The sequence below is a fragment of the Diadema antillarum genome, unplaced genomic scaffold (genome assembly GCF_040938485.1).
Source record: "Diadema antillarum isolate AM-2024a unplaced genomic scaffold, OU_Dant_1.0 scf00000072, whole genome shotgun sequence".
In the NCBI taxonomy this organism is placed as follows: domain Eukaryota; kingdom Metazoa; phylum Echinodermata; class Echinoidea; order Diadematoida; family Diadematidae; genus Diadema; species Diadema antillarum.
Genome location: NW_027270961.1, coordinates 317046 through 344362, shown reverse-complemented (window position 1 = coordinate 344362; position 27317 = coordinate 317046). Strand labels below are relative to the sequence as shown.

The following is a 27317-nucleotide window of genomic DNA, read 5'->3' as shown; positions in this document are numbered from 1 at the left end:
GGGCCTCCTAGGGTGAGGGGAATCCGGTTTGTGAAGGAGGGTGTGAGATGCAGTGTGAGAAGGAAGGGTCAGAGGGATGATGGTGGGGGAATCTTAGCAGCGGGGGATGATTGGGAGGTGCGGGTGGATGAGGGAAACCGTACAGTGCCAGAGGAGGTGGTAGTAACTGCCCTTCGGCCGGACATGGTGCTGGTGGCTAGGTCTGTGCACAGGTTAGCAATGGTGGAGCTGACTGTGCCATGGGAGACAAGGATGGATGAGGCAAGGGAAAGGAAGCTGGATAGGTATGCTGAGTTGAGGGAGGAGTGTGAGAAAAGGGGGTGGAGAGCGGAGGTGCATACTGTGGAGGTGGGGTGCAGGGGATATGCTGGTCGATCGGTAAGGAGGTGGGTCAGAGGGATGGGAATAGGTGGTAGGGACGGGGAAAGGTGGATCAGGAGAATTTGTGGGGCAGCGGAGACAGGATCTGCATGGATAGTAGGGAAGGCTTGGGGGGGTGGTGGGAATAGGGGGGTGTAGAGAGAGTGTTTCGGGAGTGAGGAGAGGTGATTGATGCCAAGCTTTTTCTTTTCTGTCTTGTTTTGTGATGTTTTGTTTTGTTTTGTTTTGTTTTTTGTTTTTCTCTTTGAAATGCCATGGGGGTGCTGTCAAGGGGATCCCAACGCAGCACCGGCCAGCCAGGGGGAGGTGTACAGCACTTAAATGGCCGAAACACTGGTGATCCCTGGTGTGCTGCTGACGACCCATGGCATTTGCGGAGTTAACATCTTTCCGTTTATTTTCTTGCTTTTGAGACGCTTGGGAGAGGCCAGGTGACGACTGCGAATAGAGCAGTGACACCCCGGATAGGTGGGGCATCAGGGAAGGCTACCCTGATGGCTATGGCAAGCAAATAACCGGCCCCTCAGAGTTACCGGTTTTAAGTGTGGCCCATTTGCGGCGTAGGGCTGTGCGCCAGGGCTGAGGGGTGGCAGTGGGAGGGGTTTTCACCCCTATTGGTGAGTGTGTGCCCACTTGACTGAAAGGCTACTCACCCGCCTCATCCGCTTTTTCGCATTGAGTCGTGCTGAATAAGAATCCATACTGGATTCTGAAAGGGCGGGTACTTTGACTCACGACAATGAACAAAGATCAAGAGGGTGTGTGTGCGGGATGCGGGAGGAGGTTCAAGGGGAAGAGAGGTGTGGCAGTTCACAGAGCAAGAACGAGCTGTGGAAGAGTGGCAGTAGGGCATGACTGCACCAGCAATGAGCTGGGTGAGACAGTGGGAGGTCCCAGTCAGGTTTCAGACCACAGAGCCGGAGACCCTCAGCATGCTCTACATGCTGTGTTTGAGCGGAAGGAGCCGATTGCATGGCCACCGGCGAGAAGTGAGAAGTGGGAGCTTTTTGACATCAAGCTTGCGGGAGTTTTGAAAGTGGAATTGGCTGGGAGTGTTGAAAAGAAGATGCGTATGTTTGAGGGGTTGTGTTATGGGGCTTGTGCAGAAGAGTTTGGGATAAAGCCTGTGGGTAGTGGAGGTGGGGGGAATGTGGAGGGGGATTTTGGAAAGTCAGGGTCGAGGAGACAGCGGTTGATGGCCCAATTGAGGGCGGAGAAGAAGAGCTTGCGGCGTAGGTGGAGGCAGGCAGACGGAGAAAGGGCTAGTCTGAAGGGTTTGTATGAGGACCTGAAGAAGAGGTATGCAGATGTTAGGAGGGCCGAATATCAGTGTAGGAAGAGGAGGAGGAGGAGGAGGGAGAGGAGGGAGTTCTATAAGAATCCGCACAGGTTCACAAAGAGGTTGCTTGAGGAAGGGGTTTCAGGAAGTTTGCAGGTGTCGAAGGAAGAGCTCGAGAGGCATCTGAAGGCCACATACTGTGATGAGAGGAGAGAGGAGCCTTTTACTGGGGTGGCAGGGCTATTGAGGCCACAGGAGCCAGAGGTCAGTTTTGACTTGAGTGAGTTGAAGTTGTGGGAGGTTGAAGCCGTGGTTAAAAAGGCCCGAGCTGGCAGTGCAGCTGGGCAGAATGGCTTGTCCTACAAGCTGTTCAAGTACTGTCCTCGTGTCCGAAGGGTGCTGTGGCGGATCCTAAGGGTGCTATGGCGGGAGCGGATTGTTCCAGTCAGCTGGTGTGTGGCAGAAGGGGTATATATCCCAAAGGAGAGGGATGCCAAAGGCATTGGCCAGTTTAGACCGATTTCGCTTCTCAACGTGGATGGTAAGATCCTCTTTAGTGTCTTAGCAAGGCGGTTGTCAGGATTTGTCATGAAGAACAAGTTTGTGGACACCTCTATACAGAAGGCTGGGATACCAGGTTTCCCTGGGTGTACGGAGCATGTCCAGATGATTTGGGAGTCAATCCAGAGGTGCAAACGTGAGAAGGAGGATGTGGATGTCATCTGGTTGGATCTTGCAAATGCATATGGATCAGTTCCTCACAGGTATCTCAGCTTTGCTCTTGAGTTTTTCTGGGTCCCTAGGGTGATCCGGGAGATGGTGCAGAGCTACTACAGCCAGTTCAGGATGAGATTCACGACCCAGACTTACACAACAGAATGGCAAGCGCTAGAAATTGGCATCCCCATGGGGTGTCCAGTCTCGCCGCTGCTGTTTGTCCTTGGGATGGAAGTGTTAACCCGGTGTGTGGCCCCGAGAATTGAAGGGTTGATGCTGGCTGCAGATGTGGTTGTGCCGTCGATTAGGGCTTTCATGGATGATCTCACAATCGTGTCTGGCAACGAGACCCAGGTCAAAGATGGCCTCCATAGGTTGGAGGAGTTGGTGGCCTGGACACGGATGAAGTTCAAGGCCAAGAAGAGCCGCTCAGTGTCAGTGCGGAAGGGGAAGGTGGTCGCAAGGAGATTTCAGATTGGGGGAGAAGATATCCCTCAGGTCACTGAGCAGGGAGTAAAGAGCCTTGGGCGGTGGTATGAGTGCAAGTTGAATGACAGGCACCGAGGAGTTCAGATCTATGAGAAAGTGGTGGAGTGGTTGAAGAGGGTGGACAGGACACTCATCCCTGGGAATGCGAAGGTGTGGTGCTGCCAGTTTGGCTTGCTACCACGGATCATGTGGCAACTGCAGGTGTATGAGGTGGCAGTGTCCAGGGTTGAGAGGATGCAGCAGAAGATGAACTCATACTACCGGAAGTGGTTAGGCGTTCCAAGAATGCTTACAGATCTGGCATTCTTTTGCAGATCAGGCAGGTTGCAATTGCCTATGACGTCAGTGGTGGAGGAGTTCAAAGCTGGCAAGGTTAGGCTAGTGATGATGATGAGGGAGTCAAAGGACCAGGTAATAGCAGGAGTTAGGCCACCGATCCGCACAGGGAGGAAGTGGAGGGCGGAGGAGGCTGCGGACGAGGCAGTGGCAATGGCAAAGTGGAAGGAGATGCAGGGTGCGGTTCAGGTGGGTCGGAAAGGGGTCGGGTTTCATCAGGGTGTCAGATGGTACAGCAAGCAAGGCAGGAAGGGTAGGAGGGAGTTGGTGGTGGAGGCGGTTAAGGAGAAGGAGGAGGAGTACCGCTTTGCCAAGGCTGTACAGCAGGGAGTGCAGGGAGCATGGACCCGATGGGAAGGGGTGGAGCAGAGGAAGGTGTCATGGAATGACCTTTGGTCAATGTCCTCTGGAGCTGTGCGCTTCATGATCAGTTCCACCTTTGATGTTTTGCCGTCGCCAGTAAATCTCCAGAGATGGGGCATTGTGGAGGATGGTGGATGCAGGGTCTGCAACAAGGCGAAGGGCTCACTAGAGCACACTCTGTCAGCATGTAGAGGTCTATTACAGGCCTATACATGGAGGCATAACCAGGTGTTGAAGGAGATGGCGGAGGTGGCGAGGGTGGCAGTGGAGGCAAGGAAGAAGAATGGGCCTCCTAGGGTGAGGGGAATCCGGTTTGTGAAGGAGGGTGTGAGATGCAGTGTGAGAAGGAAGGGTCAGAGGGATGATGGTGGGGGAATCTTAGCAGCGGGGGATGATTGGGAGGTGCGGGTGGATGAGGGAAACCGTACAGTGCCAGAGGAGGTGGTAGTAACTGCCCTTCGGCCGGACATGGTGCTGGTGGCTAGGTCTGTGCACAGGTTAGCAATGGTGGAGCTGACTGTGCCATGGGAGACAAGGATGGATGAGGCAAGGGAAAGGAAGCTGGATAGGTATGCTGAGTTGAGGGAGGAGTGTGAGAAAAGGGGGTGGAGAGCGGAGGTGCATACTGTGGAGGTGGGGTGCAGGGGATATGCTGGTCGATCGGTAAGGAGGTGGGTCAGAGGGATGGGAATAGGTGGTAGGGACGGGGAAAGGTGGATCAGGAGAATTTGTGGGGCAGCGGAGACAGGATCTGCATGGATAGTAGGGAAGGCTTGGGGGGGTGGTGGGAATAGGGGGGTGTAGAGAGAGTGTTTCGGGAGTGAGGAGAGGTGATTGATGCCAAGCTTTTTCTTTTCTGTCTTGTTTTGTGATGTTTTTTGTTTTTCTCTTTGAAATGCCATGGGGGTGCTGTCAAGGGGATCCCAACGCAGCACCGGCCAGCCAGGGGGAGGTGTACAGCACTTAAATGGCCGAAACACTGGTGATCCCTGGTGTGCTGCTGACGACCCATGGCATTTGCGGAGTTAACATCTTTCCGTTTATTTTCTCCTAACCGAGTCTGCTCTGTGATGTGCAATACGCATACACGGCTGTACTAGCTAGCGTCGCACGCTGTGTACAGTTTGCACGTAAACTACGTACATACGGTAGGTTGCGGTTGTTTAACTCTGCGTGTAACAAGTGCAGTGCCGGCGGTACGGTGAGTCTTGTTAGATCTAAATTAGGGCCTAGACCTACGGAAATACATGTAGATCGAGGGACCTATTTACTATAATAATTAGTGCACGTTCTATTGATGCACCAGTACTGGACTATAGAACTCCAAATACTAAATTATCCCTCGTGCAGTTCTATTCACCTCGGCCTGCGGCCTCGGTGAAACAAAACAGCACTCGGGATAATTTAGTATTTGTCGTTCTCTAATCCAGTATAGTGCATCATAGAGCATGCACTATTTATATAATAGCGCATTCAGCCTCATGCACTATATATATATAATTGGGCCCTGACGCGAGAAAAGGGCCCTTAGAGCATTATATACCCAAAATTAGTTTTCACCTCCATATTGTAGAAGAAACTCTGACGTATTTGGATATGCAAACCTTTGTCTGAAATTCCACTCCTAAATGCTTCAATTACGACATTCAAAACAGCATGTTTAGTCCAAATCCTGTCACTTTTTGATGCGTCTATGCATTTCCGCGTAGTTAGCCAGTTGATCTTTTTTTGCGCGTATTGCTTTGTTAAACTTCCGCGCCGTGTTCTAGCGTTTGCGCGCAGCGCCGCTAAGGGCCCTTTTCTCGCGTCACGGCCCAATATATGATATGATATGTGTGTGTGTGTGTGTGTGTGTGTTTATAATACATGGTAGTCGCCGAGGGGCAATAAAATACTGGATTCCATAATCACTGACAAGAACTGGGAAAAGATATCACTGGCAGCCTGATAAACTTGGTAAACTGGTAATTGTTAGACTTATTGCTGCGTGATATTTGGGTTAAGGGAATTAACCCAAAAACAACTGGATTCATTAAATGCAGAAATACAAGAAGAACACTTCAATTAATGTGAGGAAAATATAGGACGATCCGTTCAAAAGTAATTACACTGTATCTTATTTTTGTTAAAAGTGTTGGGTCGTATATAATCTCTGGATAGGAGGGCCACAAATGCTCGTGATGTTACACCATGAATTTAGATTCTTTTGACATCCATGGTTTCTACATGTTTGTAACGTTCAACCCTATTACTTATCCTAACATGCTACAGTAATTTCCAATAACATTCAACATCCTATAATACCGGGGACTAACACAATTTGTTATACACCTGTATAAACATGGTGTGGAATACTTTGACACGGTTATGACCAAGAACACATACTCGACACATACGAGTCTATTTTGAATGCTCAGTGGGGATCCCAAAGAAACTACGACCATTTTCAAATCAAAATATAGGAAGCTGCCGAGACGCCACCGCTACCGGTAAGATAATGACAATACCTTAGACCACTCTACTACAGAAATGATACATCAAGAACATACAGTGTATACAAAAAAAAAAACCCAAAAAACATGTATTTAATATTGACTCTCTACGTATTGGTTCAGGCTAAGAGTAAAACATTACACCACCACTGTGGTCGAAATGTTCCTTGTAAGTTGAGTAATTTAAACCAATTATACGGGGTACTGGGGGGGGGGGGGGGGTGTATATAAGTACAATCTATCTATTCAGTATTACTGGCAATAGAAGTCACATTGTAGTGAACCTGCAATTAAGACGACATACTATGTGTGGGTTAGTGAGTATTTACATTGTGGTGTAATTGCTTTGTATTTGCTTTGTGACACTCCAACCTTGTACAAATTGTTAATGTCTTACGTAACAATAAATTTGTATTATTTGGATATGGAAATAAATGAAAAAATGAAAAATGAGATCTTCTGATACTAACTTTAGAATACTCTTCTGCATTGTTTCATCAATCAAACAGCTTTCAGGCTGACTGAAATATTGATATAAGTAGTATCCCAAAAGCAAAAGACGTACAAGCGGTATGAAATAATCTTGCCGTCATTATTGAAGCTAATATCAATGAATTAAATGGCATTCCGTAAAAATTATAACTTTTCTTGTCGATCTGAATTTCTGGTCAGTCCTATATCTCTGAAAAGTCGTAGAATTATAGGTTTTCCCGCTCAATTTCATATTTGTTTCACTCGAATTCATATAGATGTAGTCAATTTCAGACGCTACCGCTTAACGATCAATATCGTTCTTTCGAATTTTACATCAAGTCACTGGAATTCATTTCGAGAACACGCGAATTAATTTATGAGCATCAAAATTCATCATAGGGCAACATTATTTCAATTAAGATCGTTCCAATTTTCTTTTTCCTCATTCGATTTATTTTTAGACCATTCAAATAAGCGATTTTTAGTACGACTCCGTTTACGTGTTATACGGTTTGACATTTCTTGCATTATATTTCAAAATTCGTGCATTCAAATTAAGAAAGTACCCCAGAGGAGCCTGTTTGGGCATTCAATTTCATTTTGTGGATTTCAATTCAATTTCATATGTTCTTTCATAATTTTTAACAGATTTTGTTGTTTACAGTGTTGTGTGTTTCTTTATCTCTGTAAGTACAATGGTGTCGGGTGCTGTTTGTTATTCCGAAGGTTCGCTATTCCGAAGGTTCGTTATTCCGAAGGGTCGTTAATCCGAAACGCGCAAATTCCCTATACCTACAGGTTCGTTAATCCGAAAATGAAAGAGGGTTCGTTAATCCGAAAATTTGTGGCGTTATTTCGAAGGTTCGTTATTCCGAAAATTGGTCAATCCGAAAATGAAATTCGGAACAACGAACCTTCGGAATAACGAATCTTAGGAATAAAGAGCCTTCGGAATATCGAACCTTCGGAATAACGAGCTGTAACCATGGTGTCTGTCATATGTTTTTGAGAAACAGTCTTGAATATACTGATAAATATGACTTTGTGGGCCATATACCTATTTCTCTATAAATGTATTCATGAGTGCGATTTTTGTTCGCATGATTATACATTGATTTTATATATATCTATATTCAATTATGTCATACATATAGAAATATATATTTTTCCCTTTTTTTCCAGCAGTTTCTCTTCTGCCGTCTCTTTTTTAAAAACGATAACATGACAACGTTAGGCCTATGTCTGGATTATAATTATATATCTAGACATAATTGTGTTTTTTGTGTTTAATTTTTAATCTAGTTTGTGTGAAAAGGGTGCGTTTTTCTTCTTTTTCATCTTTACATCCTTTATTTATTTTCATATGGGACTGACAGTCCAGAGTATACAACATCATGACATATTATCATTATTATGTCTGGAACTATATGAAAAGATGCACCTTAAATCTAATGCACTTATTTAAAACATGCTTGCCCTTTTATGAATTTGAATGAATGAACAGACGTCTAGGCAGTAGGCTTGTGAATTTGAATGAACATTTCTTAAACGTAATGCTTTTTATTTGAATATGAATGATTTGTTTAAATTTTCATGTGAACAAATAATACATTCGAACGAGAGAAAATTATTTTGTAAGCACATTCTTGAAATCGTTTGCTTTTACTTAAAATTGGGTGACGCATTCGCAGAATTGTTTGCACCGAATACAAAATGAGAATGAAAGAAAAACGAATTTGAAAACTCATTCCTTAAATTGTAAGATTGTTTTCGAACTTTGGATGCTTCATTCAAATTTGTCTTTGCAAGGATAACAAATTCGAAGGAAAGAAAACGAATTTGAATGCTCATTCCCAGGCCCGTAGCCAGGATTTTTCAAGGGGGGGTGCGGTCACTAAAAAAATGGACCTTCGGTACCAATACCAATGATGACACACACACACACACACACACACACACACACGATTATATATATATATATATATATATATATATATATATATATATATATTCTTTGGACGACCGAACTACAAAAGTTGTATAAGAAGCGCGCCGCAAATTGTGAATTTTGACTGTTTTAATGACGTTTTAAAGTCTCGAGGAAATTTGTATTTTTGTCTGTTGCATGCAATCGCGTTACGGTATTTCATCTAGGAAATAGTAAAAACTCATTTTGCCAGGAAGTTGCAAAGTTTAATTGTGTTCGAGACTCTGCGCGCGTAGCGCGCCGCAAAATTGAGAATAGTGATTTTCCTGGTGTTGTTTTAACTTTTATTTTTTCTATTGTATACCCGCGTTAGCAGGCCTGAAGCCAGGATTTTTAAAGGAAGGGGGGATTGCGTTAATTAACAAAACTGTCCTTTGATACTGTCCCGGGAGGGGTAGCGACAATTAAAAGGTGGACACCATGCTCATACATGGACTTTCAAAATGGCCCCTAAACGAGTAATGATCATATGATTTTTTTGGGCCTTAAAAACAAGTATTCCTTAAATGTTTCCTGCACCCTAAAGAAGTACTTCATCATGATTGAACAATATACCATTTTCCCAAATTTCGGCCTTTTTGATACTCTTTGATTATATACGCTCGTACATCACACTTTCCATCTGATCCGTGAGAAAAAACGACCCCTATTACGCGTTTTCTTTAGCGAGTATGGTCACGGTGTCCACCTTTCAGTTGGAGTTTTCCATCCCATTGGATGCTGTTTGGAAGATGAAACATTCACTTTACTATACAGTATATCAGCCGTTGGTATGCGAGTTTGTCAAAAACGAAAATAAATAAGAAAATTTTTAAAACAAAATGAATTGTAAATGTGAACCATTTATATTTTGCCTCCTTGTGGTAGGATATTTCCAGCATTTCCGAACTTTCAAATAATCATTTTAGATTTAATAATATTAAAGGTAGTAGATCCGATTCGCAAACATCTCCAATATCAGTCAAATGTCATATTAACCATCATGCTAAGAAGGTTTTCTTTGTGAAATTTGGAGGTCAGTGAAATTCAAAAATTAAACATCCGCTAGCCATTGGAAGAAGTTGAGTGCAAATTCAGACCTCAGGCTTAGTGCTCAGATGTTATCCTATTTGATTTGATCTGTCTTACTGTGCACACTAAGATACATACTGGAATGGTTATTTCTTATTTATTAAAATAATCATAGTAGCATATTTGGTTACTAGCTGTCTCTAAGCATTTTCGAATTTGGGCTGCAAAGAGATCCACTACCTTTAAGTTAGAAGAGAGATAAGTAAATAATGATGAAATAAACAAACAAAAAAGAATGAGTTTCTTTTGTAATACTATCTGACAAACTTTTTACTTTACCATTTTACTTCATAGCTCAGCACTTTCCATTCTCTCTCATACCCTCTTACCCATTACATTTAAATGAAATGCAACTAAAATGACTTTGCGTGCCTGCATAATACTCTTTGGAAATTATAAGTGAGAATGTTCTTAGGTTTTGGCTCACTTTAAAATGAGAACCAATAGAACTGTCACAACATGAGAAAATGTATAAGTAATAATCAACAGTACATTTCCGAATTTGGCCTGCAAAGAAATCCGCTACCTGTAAGTTAGAAAAGAGATTAGTAAATAATGATAAAATAAACAACAAAAAAGAATGAGTTTCTACCGCCGTATCCAGAACAGAGCCTGAAACGGTGCAGGCTCAAGAAATCGTTTGTACTAATACGTCTTGAAGTACTGTGTGATACTGTTGACTCAGACTTCTACAAAGCTGTAAGTAAGAATTTTAACCCAATCCGGCTCATTACCTGTGTTTTTTTATGAAAAAGATGAATAAAGAATGTAAATTAAATAACGCGTCACAATGCAGTCTAACGCTCTCACAATGTTATCATACATAGGGTTTTTCCCTGACTGTTTTTACTCCGGAGCTCTTGCAATATTCAGGCTTTTGTAATACTATCTGACAAACTTTTTACTTTACCATTTTACTTCATAGCTCAGCATTCTCTCTCATACCCTCTTACCCAGTACATTTAAATGAAATACAACTAAATTGAGTTTGCGTGCCTGCATAATACTCTTTGGAAATTATAAGTGAGAATGTTCTTAGGTTTTGGCTCACTTCAAAATGAGAACCAATCGAACTGTCACAACATGAGAAAATGTATAACTAATAGAGAACTGGAGTAAGACAGGCCTTTCATTTTGTTTTGTCTCTCCTGATCGTTCGCAAGAAATGCTAATTCATTACCACCTTTTCACAATTTGATTGGAGCATGCATTCATAATGGAAAATAGTTGACATAATAATCTATCCCCAGGCATCATCATGCCAACATGTACTTATATGTACATGTACTATATCTTTGTGAGACGTAGATATAAAATGTCTCAGGTTTTCGATTATAGTAATTTCGAGGAAATTTCTTTAATCTTTATCATATGTGACCGTGCACCTCAAAACGAACATAAAGTCGCACACACTGATTTTGCGTGAGGACTGAAAATAAGTGAAGTGGGTCAACCTAACCGAACTTGACTTTTTCATATTTTCTGAAAGAGAGGGTCTTCCTTTACATTATGCTAAAATTTGGTATCATAAAATGGGCAGGAATTACTGTGTTTTTTAGCAGTTTATCTCGAACATTTTTTGGTAGAATAGTGTGGTTAGGTGTGTCTTTAGAATCCCTTTTTCATTTCTGAAAAACCTTGTCCACACTCTTCACTTTCAACTTATAACTTTTGAAAAGATAGTGTTACCGCTTTGAAAGTTGGCATTGATTATGGACAGAATGTGTTAATGAGGCATGCTTAATTTCAGTTTAATCTGATAATCCCTTCATTGTTGTTACTCTGGTGGTTTACTTTCTGTTTTTTTGTCTCATTCATCGCACAGCTAGCACGGTTTGGTAAAGATTAAGCGCTTGAATAGACACTGTACTTTAATAAGAGCCTCTTTTCTCAGTTCACACTTTTCCTGAGTTTGTGCTGTCTTTCCAATATTTAGGAGAGTCCATTTGATTTGAGTTATACATCATTTTAAAGCTTAAAGTGTGCTCTTTCAGAATATGGTCTTAACTAAAAATTCATGTCTGGCGACTTTTTGTTTGTTTTGAGGTGCAGGGTCACATTATATGTAAACTTGAGGCTATTAGATTTTCATCCACTTACCTCTGTTCCTGTGAAAAAATGCAAGTGTCAACCTCAATGTCATCCACGAATCGCACGTACTCGGGCGGCCAGTGGAAAAAAAAAAAAACAACGGTCACACGCGCCAAGGGCCATGGCATGCAGTGCCAATATAATAATAGCTCGCACAAATTGATACATAACATTTGTGTTTGTGTGCATGGGGACGATCCGATGGTTCATACAACAAAAGGGTTTCGTACAATTATTTTTAACATTGTTAAACGTACTCTTCCACATTTACGTAGCATATAATGTGTCTTTATATTTATTTGGATTGTTATCTTGAGAATTGCTAAAAACCGTTATTATGAAAAAGTGGACCTTTCAGAATTTGGGGGGGGGGGGGGTGCGTACGCACCCGACGCACCCCCCCCCCCCCCCCCCCCCCTGGCTACGGGCCTGATTCCTTAAATCGCATGCTCTTAATGCAAATTCACCTGATCAAATTAAAGTGGCTCTTGCACGAATAACGAATTCGAATGAACGAAAAAGAATTTGAATGACGATTTACCGAGCCGATCACAAGTCTCGTGAATTTGGATGCTCTTAAAGCTAAATCGAATGACAAAATATCAAAATTGAACGGGAAAACCTATAATTGATTAAACAGTTCTATATTGCTTTATTCAGAGTTTGTTACTGTATCACAATGAAATTCACGTGTTGATGCAAATACTGGAAATCCTTTGTATTCAAACAGTTGATATGTTGTGCTTATGATTGAATTTTTTATTTGCAGTTGGAAATAGGTTTCTTTTGTTCCTCCAACCAAAAAACAAAAACAAAACAAAACAAAAAGATACATAAGGAAGGACAGAAAGAAGCCGACATGAGTACTTGCATGGACTTCCGATATAAACTAAACTGAATGCGTTGAACAGCTTGATTTCTAAAGAGGCGATGAGAATCCTCGCGGCACCGCTAAATGTCGCATACAAATCGCCATGCACGTAAGGAAAAACTTATCAAATTTCAAATTTGATAAAGAGAGGGAGAGGGAGAGAGAGAAAGAAGGAACTCACAACACCGTGTGACTAAACAGAAGTCACCTAGTCGTGACATCGGGTCACGTGGGTTCACTGAAGTCAAATTTCAGCAAACTCGACACGTTTATCTCGTAAATTGCACATCATGAACACCGGCACTGTAACCATGGCAACAAAGAATAATACACCGAGAGTTTCATTAGGGACTACTACAAACTGTTTGCTGCGAACCAGTATAGGTCCCATCAAGTTCAAAGGTTGCTGTTCGGAGGAATTTTTCAGCTCTCTTGAGCCTTGAGCACGTAATTATATTCGTCCAGTTGATATGATTGTATAGGGATAGGGCCTATATGGTTACGCGCTGCAAATGTTAATAACATGTACATCAGAAAGGAAACCACGGCCTACTCGTCATCATGCGCATAGTTGTTTAATCCAATTACAAAAAAAAAAAAGTACAGGTGATGATGGTATTTCAATTTTTCTTTCAGAAAATGTGATAAATGAAATAGTTTCTCCCCTCGTTTATATTTTCAATCAATCTTTATTGAGCGGAAAATTTCCTGATAAGATGAAAGTCACCAGAATTGTTCCTAGGGTTCTAAAGAACATGTTAATAACTATCGCCCGATATCTCTTTTAACTTCGATTTCTAAAATTTTGGAAAAGCTTGTCCATAAAAGAACTCTTAGATTCCTTGTTAACTGTAATATTCTTTCGAATTTTCAGTTCGGTTTCAGAAAGCAACATAGCACTACCCACGCTTTATTGGCTTTTATTGATGAAGTGGCTCATGTTCTTGACGATGCTTCACACACCATCGGTGTTTCTATTTATTTCTCGAAGGCTTTTGACACGATAGACCATGATATTCTCCTTTATAAGTTAAGCCATTACGGCATTCGCGGGACGGCTTTAGAATGGTTTGAGATTATCTTAGTGATAGAAAGCAGTATGTTTATCTAAATGGTCATGAGTCCTCAATGAAATCAATTACATGTGGTGTACCCCAGGGTTCCCTACTTGGCCAGCTATTATTCATCTAGTACAGTAATGACCCCCCAAAATTCGTCTGAGATTCTTTCTTTTATATGCTTTGCAGATGACACAAATTTCTTTCTCTCACATCGTAACGCTTATTCATATGTTAAACAATGAACTGAAACTTGTTCAGTCCTGGATTCATGCCAAAAAGTTATCACTAAACATTGATAAAACATACTATATGCTGTTCAGTAACTCTTTGCAATCTATTCCTGGTCATGTCCAAATCAATGGCATTAATTGAACAAAGCGGGTTGATAGTATCAAATTTTTAGGACTGTTTATTGATAGTGATTTATCTTCGAAATCTCACATCAACTTTTTAACCAAAATTTTTTGTAGGAATGCAGGAATTCTAAACAAACTGAAAGATTATTTCCCCACCAATATATTGCAAATCATTCTCAACTATGATTTGCCCTTACCTCAACTACAGAATACTGGCATGGGGTAACACGTCCCAATCTTTGCTTGACTAGCTCTTTCTTATACAAAAGTGCGCTATTAGAATAGTTGATAAGACTGGGTATTTATCTCATACAGATGAAATTTTCCATAAGAACAAAATTTTAAAATTGTCAGATTTGTTTCAATACAATTTAGGGATATTCATGTATGAATTATCCAAAAATGATCTTCATAATTTTTTTTTTTTTGCATATGTTCAAAAGAAATTATTCTATTCATAATTACCCCACCCGCCAACGTGACGCTTACCACCTTCCACGTACCCGAACCATTTTTGCGAAAAAACAACGGTATATACAAGGGCCGAAATACTGGAACGATCTCCCCATAGAACTCGCAGGTTGTTTGTCATTGTCGACCTTCAAATACAAATTAAGACAGAATTTTTTGAATGATTATTTTGCGTAAGTCCATTGAAATTTCCTTCTATCTTGTTTATGTGCCCTTTGCTGCTGTGTTGGTTGTTGTCATTCAAATCAATTAAGCCTCTCTGTTTGCGCTCTTAAATTCCTCCAGTGCCCCTTTTTCGTACCCTAAGACTTCGCAACGCATGAAGAGCTGGCTTGTTGTATTCCTCTCAGTGCTATACTGGCTGGTAATTCTAATTCTAATTCTTTTTTGAATGTCAGTAATTGTATGTTCACTCTTAAGACTTCCCGTGTCTATTTCGAGGACTCGCATGTCGAGCTGTTCTTTTTTCAGCATTATTCAAATCGTATTATTACACTATATTGTCAAAATTGCTAAATCAACTTTTTTACGTCTGCAGAATGTGGTTGTCTGTATAATATCTATCACTATTTGTCTTGAGAAGATTCTGTTATTGCCCTTGGTATTTATGCCTTTCATTTTTGTTTTTCTTTATTTTGGTCCTACGTTGCATCCGTGCTCCTCATCTGTATCTTACACTCTGTTCAGAATTTGGGACCTACGCTTAACAAGCTCGCTTTTAAGTATAGGTTCCATCATATTTCTGTAGCGTTATACATTGAGCCAAACGTACGATGATTGACCGGTATGTTTTATATGTTTACATTGATTTACTGTGCATCCAAGCCGGGTATTACGATTCACTATGTTTTATTATATTGATGTACATTTTTTCATTGAGAAATATGAAAATAAATTGAATTGAATTGAATAATTCAAAAACCTTAGGGAACAAGCATGGTATTGTATAAATGATTGTTTCCATATACTATCTTCACCAAATTAGCTGTGTAGGATGAGACACGTGTATTTAACAATGACTTAGACATTTTTACAGCTGTTGTGATGGAGAACTCAGTGCGGAAAATAATTCTCATAATAACATAAGTAATATCCTCTAATGTCGAGTGGCACGTAATGTAATTAAAGTAAACCCCCAAGTATAGCTCATCTGAAGCATGTTCAGCTAACAAGTTGTTGTCATTCTGATAAAATTGATGATGAACTATATAGCAAAGTGGTCGCCGCAGCTGTGAAGCAACTTGAGAGATAGACTACGACCATGTTTGCTGATTACACGATAAGCTTTCTGTTTAGTCTTGGCTGTGTGTATAGCCCTTGAACCCAGAGACAGAACACAGAAACGGAGCGCTTGTCCTATGCAATAAGTCAAGTTGGGAAAAAGAAATATGTAGAGATAATGCAACAAAATAGGTTGCAACTGATATTAATTATGCAAAGTAGAAGAAATGAGGACGGCATCACTTCAGAACCCTGCAATTTCTTTGTACCAAGAATGATATAAAATCATAATTCCGGTTGTCAATAGTACATCTCCTTCTCACCCTATTATCATGTTAATGTCATCTCTATTAGGTTATGCATAACACAATGATAATTTGACGTAATGGAGTACAAGACATCTCTTTTTAAAATTTTGTCAATAAAGCTCCCTAAAATGTGCATACCGGTTCGTGGGAGACGACATAATTATCACCTCCTTTAATTAGCATAATAATGCCGTTGTGACCAGTAACACTGTACAGTAACTATGTCCCCCCCCCCTAAAAAAAAAATTACAATCAACCATTTTCGCATTGATAACACCCAATATGATTAAACTGTCTAAATGCTACTTCAGGGTCTTAAAATATAACATTTTAGCTCTATTTTGCAGAAAACCCCATTCGATTTGGTTAAGCGGTCACAGAGAAATGTGGATTGTTGTAAAGCATGTCATGAGTCTGATTCTTCCAAGTTTAGCACTTTGATGATCTTGTGTGTGAATACAACAGACAGAACTTGGAGGGAAGAGATTCCCGACATCCTCTACAAAATTCCTCATTTCTCTTTGACCACCGAAGCAAATTAAATGGGGTTTTCTGTAAGATGTGGGCAATGAGTTATAGTTTCATACCCTGAATTTGTATTTAGATTGATCCAATATTTTTAAAGATATCATTGCCGAGGGTCCCGTTGTATTTTTTTTTTTTTTTGGGGGGGGGACATACGGTATAGTGAAAACACATGTAATGTAAAGCTCTCATTTTATGTTCAATTCTTATGGAAACCTCTATACCATTTTTTTTTTGGTTTTTATTGTCCTCTGCATTTGAGTCAAGTTGAACACGGAGTGCACACAGACCAGACTTAGATTTTTTTTTTTTAAATCTCCGAAAAACATCAACATCCACCCCTGAAAAGACCGTTGGTGAATCCGAAAATCCATTAATATCGTGTCTGTATTATAACTTCCATTCATTTCCATTCATTTAGAAGTGTGTGTAGAAAACTGATCGTTACGGCTTCCTAAATATGGAAGGGGTAGTTAAAAAGAAAGTGTTTATATATATATATATATATATATATATATATATATATATATGTATATATATATATATATATATATGTATATATATATATATATATATATATATATGTTTAATAGCATATGTTTCTACACTATTGGTCAGTATCTATAATCCATGCAGTTAATGCGTATACATTTGATATCAAATTTTAACTGCTTGATTGGTGACAACAATAAGAAAGGATTTCAAGAATTGCAAAGAGAAAGATTACGACAAGACTTGGACCAAGATTCGTCCCGAATTGACACAAGAGTTTTCAGAGATAATTCTCTGTATAGAGTTGCAGTGCAGCCTCTCTGCTTTGTGTATTTAAACCTAATTTAGGCCTTCATTCATTGTACAAAGCAAACAGAAGTCAAGTAGTCAGACCTTAATCTACGGACCAACTTCTACGGACATAACTAACATCAACTGACGTTATAGTTAATAGTCGATTGTAATGACATGCAGATAAGCGTGTATATCTTCCCAAATATCCACTTTTGAATACTCGTTATAAAGCTTGGAATTACTCTACGAAGTCCGGAAACAAAGAGCAGAATCATGATCAGCACCACAGGCATGACAGATGACCGTACAAGTCATGATCATAGACACAATAACACAACTCATGACACTTAAATTCTTTTGTTTATGGTCCCAGGCACATATCCTTTTCCAGTGTTATCACTCAAACATCGTTAAGAGGAGCCCCGGTGAGATGATGAAAATACCCTGACAATATTCTGATGCAGGTATACAAACTTTTACACCTCGAGCGGGAAATTGTGAGTGAAGCATCTTCCACACGTGGGCATGCACTCGGCAGGATTCGAACTCGGGACCTCCAATTTCAGTGCAAGTGTTGACTTGACCACAGTTATACTAGGCCTACCCCTCCTTCTCCCCGCCCCCTTGATGGTGCAAGTGTATGTTGAGAATTCGTATGCATACTATTCTCAGACAAGAGACTCTAAGATAAGTGAACATGGGAAATTTTGAATCATCACAAAATCACCCTAAAAACAACAACGAACGAACAACATCCGCACACACATTATACAGCTCAATTAAGGCGTAACGGATTATAAATCCCGAGTATACTCACATGCTTTCTTCTTGCTTTTCATTGTGATTTGGTGTTTTTCGCTCCAGCGACTGGACCAAGCAAATCTCTGAAGTCTCCGGTTTAATCTTCTTCCCTTGTTACCCACAGAAACGATAGATCTACACACACACTCACTCCAAAACGGCGTAAGTTCCCAAACTGGACTTCAAACAAATTCCCCTTGATATGTTTGGTTTCTTGTATATAGAGACGTGCAGAGCACAAAGGTGACTGAAGAGTTTGTGGCAGCGTTTCTCTCCCGCTGCTTTTCTGAACCAGTGTGCATTTCCTTCGGAGTATAAAGCTTAAAGTGGTGATGTTGTGTAGTTATTTATTCAGCGTAGTCTGCTCTATCTCTCAAAAAAGGCCCATACAGTAGAGAAAGCCGGTGCGCACTAACACCACAACATGGTGAGGACGAGGGAGCACGTGACTAGCGGGGATCGAGGTGTGTGTCAACAGCCCTGCGGCGTGATTCCCTTATAACCTCATGTCAGGTCCATCAGCTGATTGGGGGAAAATATCCCCATCCTCTGACTCATCTCAGTACAAGACTAGTGTCTATCAAAATTTAAGTTATACCCTAAACGCACAAACGGACACACTAACATGCATCCAAACTTAAGCACAAAATATTGCTGTATACAATGAAAAGAAGAATATATTTGAAAGAGCGTTATCTCTCTTGATATGTGACACTAATTATGCTTGTTGTAAATCAGTGGAACACATGGCTTCTACTGTTTTACGATTTCAAGAAATGAAAAAAGAAGTAATCAGAAACAATATACATATTGAAAACAGTTGTCAAGAGAGACACAGTCACGGCTCAGGGTCAGGAATCATTTCTGTATTTTTATCTCATCTCATTCATATATTTCATATCCAGATGACATAACATTATTACAAATAACAATTTCCATTTGAAAAAACAGTTAAAAAGTAAGATTAGAATAATACAATGTATTAGGAAAAGGTACAAAAAATAGATGCCGAAATTATGGTGTTGATAACTATGCCTACATGCCCATAGGCCCCACACAAATTAATATTTGGGTATACGTGTTATCACGGCAACCTGAAATACGGGTAACACTAATTGTGTTAGATATAGGGAAGGAAGTTGCTTAAAAAAAAGAAAATAACAACAAACCATGTAAAATTAAGAAGTTCCCAAGCAAGAAAGGGAAATTTTTTAATTCTTTTAAATTTATATACAGAAAAATATGAAAAAAGGAAAAAATGATGAGTTACCGGATTACATGATTGGAGTTATCAAATAACATAAAAGGAGTTGTCTGATTATTATTAAATAGCAATAATAGATTACTAATTGATATAGTGAATTATATCATAATTAAATGATGGGAGTTGTCGCCGGTTCTTCTCCTTTCAAAAGAAAAAAGAGGATGTGGTCTGTGCAGATTCCAAGTATGGTTTCTTGGCGAAACGAACGTTAATTCGACTCAATTAGCATGAAAAGATCCGCCCCCATTTCTCAATAAGTATCAGCCAATCGCAAACGAGAAGCGCCGTCTGCGATGGAGCAGTTGTTACAGTTTGTGCGCTGTAATTCATTGTATAGGTGTAAAGAGGTCTGTGGATCCTTTTGCTACCCCCCCCCCCCCCCCCACTTCCCCCTTTTCGACTGTGCGACAGTAGGCGTTCTAAATGCAAAGGGAGTTTATAGTTTTGGTTGAGATGGGGCTTCTGGTTTCAAACTTTTTGTGAGATAACGAGAAACCTCTTATAAGAAATATGAAAGAGCATGCAATTCAAAGAGGAATTAAACTTATCTAATGGAAATTAGTTTTTGAAAAAAAGAGTTCCTAATGAAAGGTGGGACCCCCACTTTTATCAAGACCACTTTGTTTTGCATTTCAAAAGCACCGATTTTCATCAAATAAACTTTGAATTCCTCTTAGAATTATATAGTCCTTTAGTATTCTCAAGTAAGTGGTTTCTCATTATCTCGTAAGAAGTTAAGATTTGAAGCCCCCATCCCAACCAAGACTATACCATCCCTTTAAGTCGTTGTTCGTCGATATTTTAGCCATTTAATTGCAGTTCAAAGTCTAATGATCAGTAATGGCTGGAGTTCTTGACGAATCGGTAACCTGTTTATGACTGTAGTATAACTGCGGCAAAGAATCACCCCATTTGCATATTTATTCTAATGTAGCCGCTATTATTATGTCACAATGCTTAACTTATGGTCAACATGTCTTGAAGTAGCGAGATACGGTCAGCTATACTTGCAAAACTGTGCATTAACAATGATTTAATGAGAACTGACAGATAACATTCTTTTCACGCTCTACAGATACGTCACAATAACGTTGTAATACAATGAATATACACATATTGTATTTCAAATACATGAGAAAAAATAAAGACAAAAGCAAAAAACAAACAAACAAACAAACAAACCCCGAGGTGGGTTTAAAGCTGCTCTGGAGGTAGACAATCAGTGGGAGGTAAGGGGCTGCAGAGGGGAATAGTTGCTGGTGAACTCAATGGCGATAGGATCCCTGCTTGCACAGGAGGGTGATGGGGGGGGGGGGGAGATGCGCTGACAACGAAGTGCTATTCAAAGTATATTTTTTTATATTTTGTTATACACAATCCAGAAATTAAGCCACTATTTTATCATAGCGGCGTGCTGTGCATGGGTCAGCACATGTGGCTACGTTGTTTTCCAATAAATCTTAGTTTTCATTCCATTCAACTTACATAATTCAAAAGTTCTATTATAGATTACCTGAAAAGTGGGGGTGAGAACATGAGGTCATGTATTGTTATTGATGCAAGTGTATATTAATTCACCATATCTGTTATTATACCCAATTGTCATACTATATATTTCAAAAATATGGAGGGAGTAGCACAACCACATATCGTAGGTACACGTATCAGTAATGACATCAATTTGGAATACTTTTATCAAAAAGTGTAGTAATGTCACACAAGCAGAATCGTTAAAAGTTTCATAAGCTTCGGACACGAAAAGCTGTGGAATTTCAACTTGATATCGTTCTATACATTGAAATTATCATACTACGTATTCACAAAAGTTTTATTGTAACTGTATCATTTAAATATTCAATTTTGTTTTCTAATTCTTTCGCACCTATACTATAAAAACCCCTCAACTTATTCAGAGTATAGGCCTACCATCGCATGATTGATGATTGATATTTACAGCAATATGACGTGAAGGATACAGTGTTTATGGTCATCTACAGTGTATTTAATTTCGTTTGAAAAAGAGGAATTTTAGTGACGATATTTGAGCCTATCAATGGAAGACATGCGACCAATTATCACTTCAGCTAATTTGTGCATGTGAGTTTGACTAATATTTCTGTTCATTCAAATCAAATTCACATCAAATCGTTTAAATCATTTATATCAGACATGTCAGAGTTCCAGTTTGCGCGCGTGAGCAGAAAAAGGTCATTATGAACTACGCAAAAGGCATGTTAATGATCGTTTTCAAATTCACCGAGATCAACACCTGGGATCTAATTATCCTTAAAAATGGAATTTGCCAGTACACATTCAAATGAGAGCAGGCCAGATAATTGGCAATTTTGATAGAAAGGGTTTGTTAATGCTCTCATAGCAAAACAATTTAAAGGATACTTCCCCCAAGTGTTGACTGACAGACCATTTTGGTCACTTGCTCTTTACGCAAGCTCATTCTTTGTTTGAACATGAATTCCATAAAATTGTCACGTCGGGCAGTTGTATATTATGTCGCTTTGAAAACGAGTGCCAAAGAGAGTGAGAAAACTGAAAGGTCACTTGCATAGTACATGAGCTAACTCCGAAACCGTCATGTGTTTTCATATCTACCAAACTAGCGAGATCGGGCGGTAGTCACGTCCATGATAACTGTAAATAGAATTATTCAGAGATTAGAAAGGAGCTGATGAAATAATGACGCAGCAAATTCGGTCAACGGTTATATTGTGACCGTTCTCACCACATATGACGTTTTGTGTGTCTTTGGCACGTGTCATCCATTTTAAGCAAACCAACTTTTTCTAAGGGTGCATTCTCCACTGTTATTGGCTCCGTTGTTACACGATTTCTCATAATACACTGTATTATGCAAAACTGTATCAAATAATCAAGTTATTCCGAGTAATGTATTTTTTCTCCAAGCAGCGGAAACGGGGTACTTGTACTGAGACACTGGAGAAATGAGAAGATACATAATACACTGTATATATAATTATATATATATATATATATATATATATATATATATATATATATATATATATATATATATATTACTTAAAGGGAATGCCTCTCAAAATATACATGTGGTATGAGTGAATGCAGCAATATTAAAAGAACACATTAATTAAGTTTGAGGAAAATTGGACCATCCCTTAAAAAATCATGAATATTTCCTACATGCATAACTTTAGTGTATTGCTCTGCCACCGTCGCTGGATGAGAGGACAACAACAGTTTGAGATGTCACAGCAGAATGATACGAGAAAACATAACAAAACAATGAATTCTGCAAAATTTGAATTTCTCTAGTTTAGTGAGAGAGCAATTGACTTTCCCCTTTCAGAAAATAGAGGAATAATTTGACAAACGCTGTCAGTAACCAGTCAAACCTACTCTTTTAAAAAGAAAGAAATTTTGCACTGCAGTGATTTTACAAACAGCAGTATAGCCTTCTCATTCAGCAATGTGCCATCAAAACGTTAAAAAAATCCCAACTTTTGAATAGATTGTCCGATTTTTGAAAACTTTACTGCTATGTCATATCAATTGTTGCATTCACTCAATCTAAATGTATTCCTGGGGAAACTTCCCCTGCATCCAGTAGAATGTACGACTGCACTTGTATTCTAAAAGACAAAAGCTATGAAAAAAAAAATACAGGCATCTGTTTGATTGTGATCGAAGAAAAAGAGTGAATATAAACTGCATGTGTGCATCAGAAACTATGTGTACACGTATTTAATGAAATCTCTTTACATAGACATTCACTGTACTGTACATGTACAATGTACACGTATTGTGTATATACAGTATATGAAAAAGGCCCTGGGTAAAATGGGATAACGTGACTGACCACGTGTAATAAAGTGTACATGTACACTGTCTATCATAATGTCATTTTCGAAAAAATTGGTACATGTACATGTAGTGGATTTCACTGACATACAGTACAAACATACAGCACGCAAACGACTAATCAGGACAGAGAAACTTGAATTACTGTATAGTCTGAAGAAAAGTTTTTATTTACGATATACACAAGACTTAGATAACAATTTTTCGTTGGCAATAAAATACATACAAGTTGTACAAACTTTCATTATCACATGGAACGTACAAATGAACACAATGTGTAATAATTTTTTTCTCCTTTTTCCTTTTTTTTTTTTACACAGAAATGTTCCAAAATCACCTTTTCATAATTTTTGGCAAAACTTTGTAACAAACGGTCCTTTTTTTAAGCTGCTTTGAAACATGGACATGGCAAGTGTTACCTTCAGGATTTAGAATCACTCAAACATACATGTGTATTTCAAACTAGTTATGCTGAACCTCTTATACATAATACCAAATGACAATTGTTTTTGTTTTTTTCCCCAACTGCTAACCTCTTGATTGCCAACTTCAGACAAAGGCACGGAATACTATGTAAACAAATCAAAGACAACAGACTGAGGTTAGCAGACAAATCCGGACATCAATGACACCGAGCCGTCCAGACATCGTCACAGAATGACATCATATCCCACCAACTCTCCCTCTCCTTTCAGTAAACAGTCAATAAACTCGACTCTCTTCATATGCTCTTAATGCTATGCTTACAGGCATTTGAAAATGAGAGAATTTATTCAAGGTAGACACGTGAGGCCTCTTATCTCTCATGATCTTGCCTAAACCACATTAACTCCTGGTTCTCGTTCTCATCCATATAAATGCAGTCCCAGTCAACCAGTGGTAAAATGGCAGTGAAGATGCAACTTATGGACAAGGATGAAATGGGACATAAACTTAGCAGACTTTGATCTAGGTACAATGTATTGTTGAGTACTGTAACTACAAAACTAACATTTTTTTCTATTTATTGTCTTTTTTCGGAACGGAAATACACGTATAGTTTTCGACCTCCAACCAATACACATTGAGGAACAATCATCATAATGTATCCACTTGTTTTCAACATGGATTGGACTAGAATGCTGCTATGTCGTTTGACGGAGGTATTTCAAATCTATTAAGAAGCATAGGTCCTACTGACTGACTATTAAACTCATAACAACGAAAACGAGCTGAGTTGTTACACAGTGATACAAAGTAAATATTAAGCACAAATATATTTTACACATAAAAATCAATTGAATTCATACTTAACATATAGCCTTATGCATCACACACTGCGCAGTGTACCATGTCTTGCATGGAATATTGTGTGTTACTTTCTAAACTGATGGTAATACGCAAATAGTTTACTGTATATTCTCTGACTTCCGGACATACAATAGAGTGACAGGTCTGACCAATAGCCAATACATGTACCAAGAAACATGCACTACTATCTCATTAAATTACTACAGTGTACTTAAAAATAATGTTTTGAGGCTAAATATTTTAAAGCAGTCTTTGGCACATTTTGTGGTTGTCTTTTTATTAAATACAGTCAACCATCACTTTGCTGAGAAATCACTGGGACCATAGAATCCCCCCCCCCCTGTCCCCACCTTCACTCCCCTCCCCCCCCCCCAAAAAAAAGTACCACATATGCTTGTCACAGGCAATGCAGAACTGATTTCAGTCATAAATGGGATTGTCACAGAGGTCCGCATGAGTGCTAAGGTAAACCACTGAATTCTGTTGTCAGTTCCTTTCAGATTGGCTGTTATAAAGCGGTCGTAATAAACACTGGCAGCAGTACCTTTAATGCAATTCTATCTTCAATTTGGAAGATGAAGTCGTCATCACTTGTTCTTGAGTTTGTGATCATAAATCTGGCATCAACTTGCGATTCTTATGGCACAGTTTGTCCCCCCAAAAAAAAGGAAAAAAAAAAGAAAAAAAAAAGGTCATGCCAAAATTTGCTTGGTCATTGGCTCGAAGAGATAATAACCCTTTTGGAAGCAAACACTCCTGACTAGAAATGATATCATCTAGCATGCAAACAGAATTGTGCATCCATCTGTTTATCACCTGCACATCTCCCACATCTGGTGACATCACAACAGAACATCATGAACATGACTTGTTGGCATCAGCCCTGACATTTTCCTGGCTATTTAATCAAGAGTGGTACACTGTATTAATTATTCATCATAGTCAAACACTTAAATGATGCGGTAGTTAATCATTAGAGCTGATAACAAAACAAGAGCCTTAAGAATTCACATATGTGAGAAAGATTCAAATCTGTTTCATTAAACTTCAATCTCTTGAAAGCTATCCAGAACAATTTCAGTGTAAAGAATAGCATAATATACAGGCAATTACAGTACAGAACATTTCCTGAACAGTGAAGCAATGCACAGTACAATTACCTACAGCAATTGTATGATGAAGGAATACATGGAGGTTGATTCTTTGTGAAGTAGACTTTTCCTGTGTATGTGCTCACAATGACATTCGTTTCTTGTTCCAAAGATGGGCCTTTCTCTTGTTTCGGTTGTTGCATTATTGTCCTGACTACCCCATAAAGTAGGCCTATTGCATACATGCTCTATGTAACTTAATCAAAATACACATCATTTCTCTATGCTCAAACAAACTTTTTTTCAACAGGAGTCCACCATGGACACATTCAGCCTTTGCCTAGAGAAATTTGTTCACCGAGTGGCGGCATTTTCCAGTGTCATACCAAGCCAAATTACAAGAAAAGAAAGAAAGAAAGAAAGAAAAACAAACACTGGATAATGTTTCATACTACAAGTAGAGTACTCCTCAAATTTGCTGTACTTTCCTGAATGAAGCTGCAAAGATGTTATAAACTGGAGTACATGTAGGAGTACTTGTCAACAGTTCACCTTGAGTATCTCAAATCCCATAAAGACAAATGACACCATCAAAACCCATGCACACTCTAGAGTGGTTTGAGACAATTTGTCCTGTCAACAGTTAGGAGAAAATGTGAGGACCATGGAGCAGGAATTTGTTGACATTGCCCAATTGGACCTGACTTCTGGCACTTGATTCTACATAGCCATATTTCTTATCAATGTGGAGACAAATAATCATCATTACAACCCCCCCCCCCAAAAAAAAAAAAAAAAAAAAAAAAAAGAAGAAAGAAAAGATTGAGTGACATGAACTAACCTACTGCATTAACTTTATGATTTGGGGGAAAAAAAGTGATATCAATGGTCAATATCACACCTAATGAGTAACAAAATATGTTGTACATGTTTTGACAAAATATGACTGCGATTTATGTATGATGACAGTGATATGCAGAGACTGTGCAGATACTCCATCAAAAAATAATAAAGTTTATAATAAACTCAGATGGTATAAGTCTATCAAAAAAAACAAAACAACAACAACAACAACAACATAAACCCACCCAATCATTTCTGTTCAACAAGAGTTGGCAAATACGGTGATCTGAAATGAGAAAGGTGTGAAACTTAATGACTGGCATCTCCAAATAAAATCATATCACAGCTGACACTTCAAAGTGCTGCATTCGTACATGTATTTATGACATAATCATAAAAATTCCAGCATACAAAAAATGTACCATACCTGCCCTCCATTCTATGTTCTGCTAAAAATGAGATTAGGTCATTGACATGGCTGGTGTGAATAGTCTCGTGTCAAGTTGGTTTCAGTATTTCACCAAATGTCAGATACTGCTACGGCAGTTTAATGGTATGGCTCAATAGATGTTCACAAGAGGAAGAATCCATATATCCATGCAGTAAGATGGCATTCAGATGATTCAACAGTTGCAAACAAGATGTATTTCACCAAATGTCAGATACTGCTACGGCAGTTTAATGGTATGGCTCAATAGATGTTCACAAGAGGAAGAATCCATATATCCATGCAGTAAGATGGCATTCAGATGATTCAACAGTTGCAAACAAGATGCAAATTTTTTATTAACACTTTTACCTCATTTCTACACCATTACAGGTTTTGAGTCACAACCCGAGGAATCTCATAATTCACACAGGAAACTCCCCTGCCCTCTTGGGAAAGCCTAG

At 39.2% G+C, this 27317-nt stretch overlaps 1 protein-coding gene across 1 annotated transcript; it reads left to right on the top strand.

Annotated features, from left to right (window-relative positions):
• Positions 1–1120: 1120 nt before the first annotated feature.
• Positions 1121–27317, top strand: LOC139717128 (uncharacterized). Its single transcript, XM_071628629.1, has 2 exons — positions 1121–2357; positions 27247–27317. Exons 1-2 carry the CDS (start codon positions 1121–1123, stop codon positions 27315–27317), a joined length of 1308 nt encoding a protein of 435 aa, XP_071484730.1.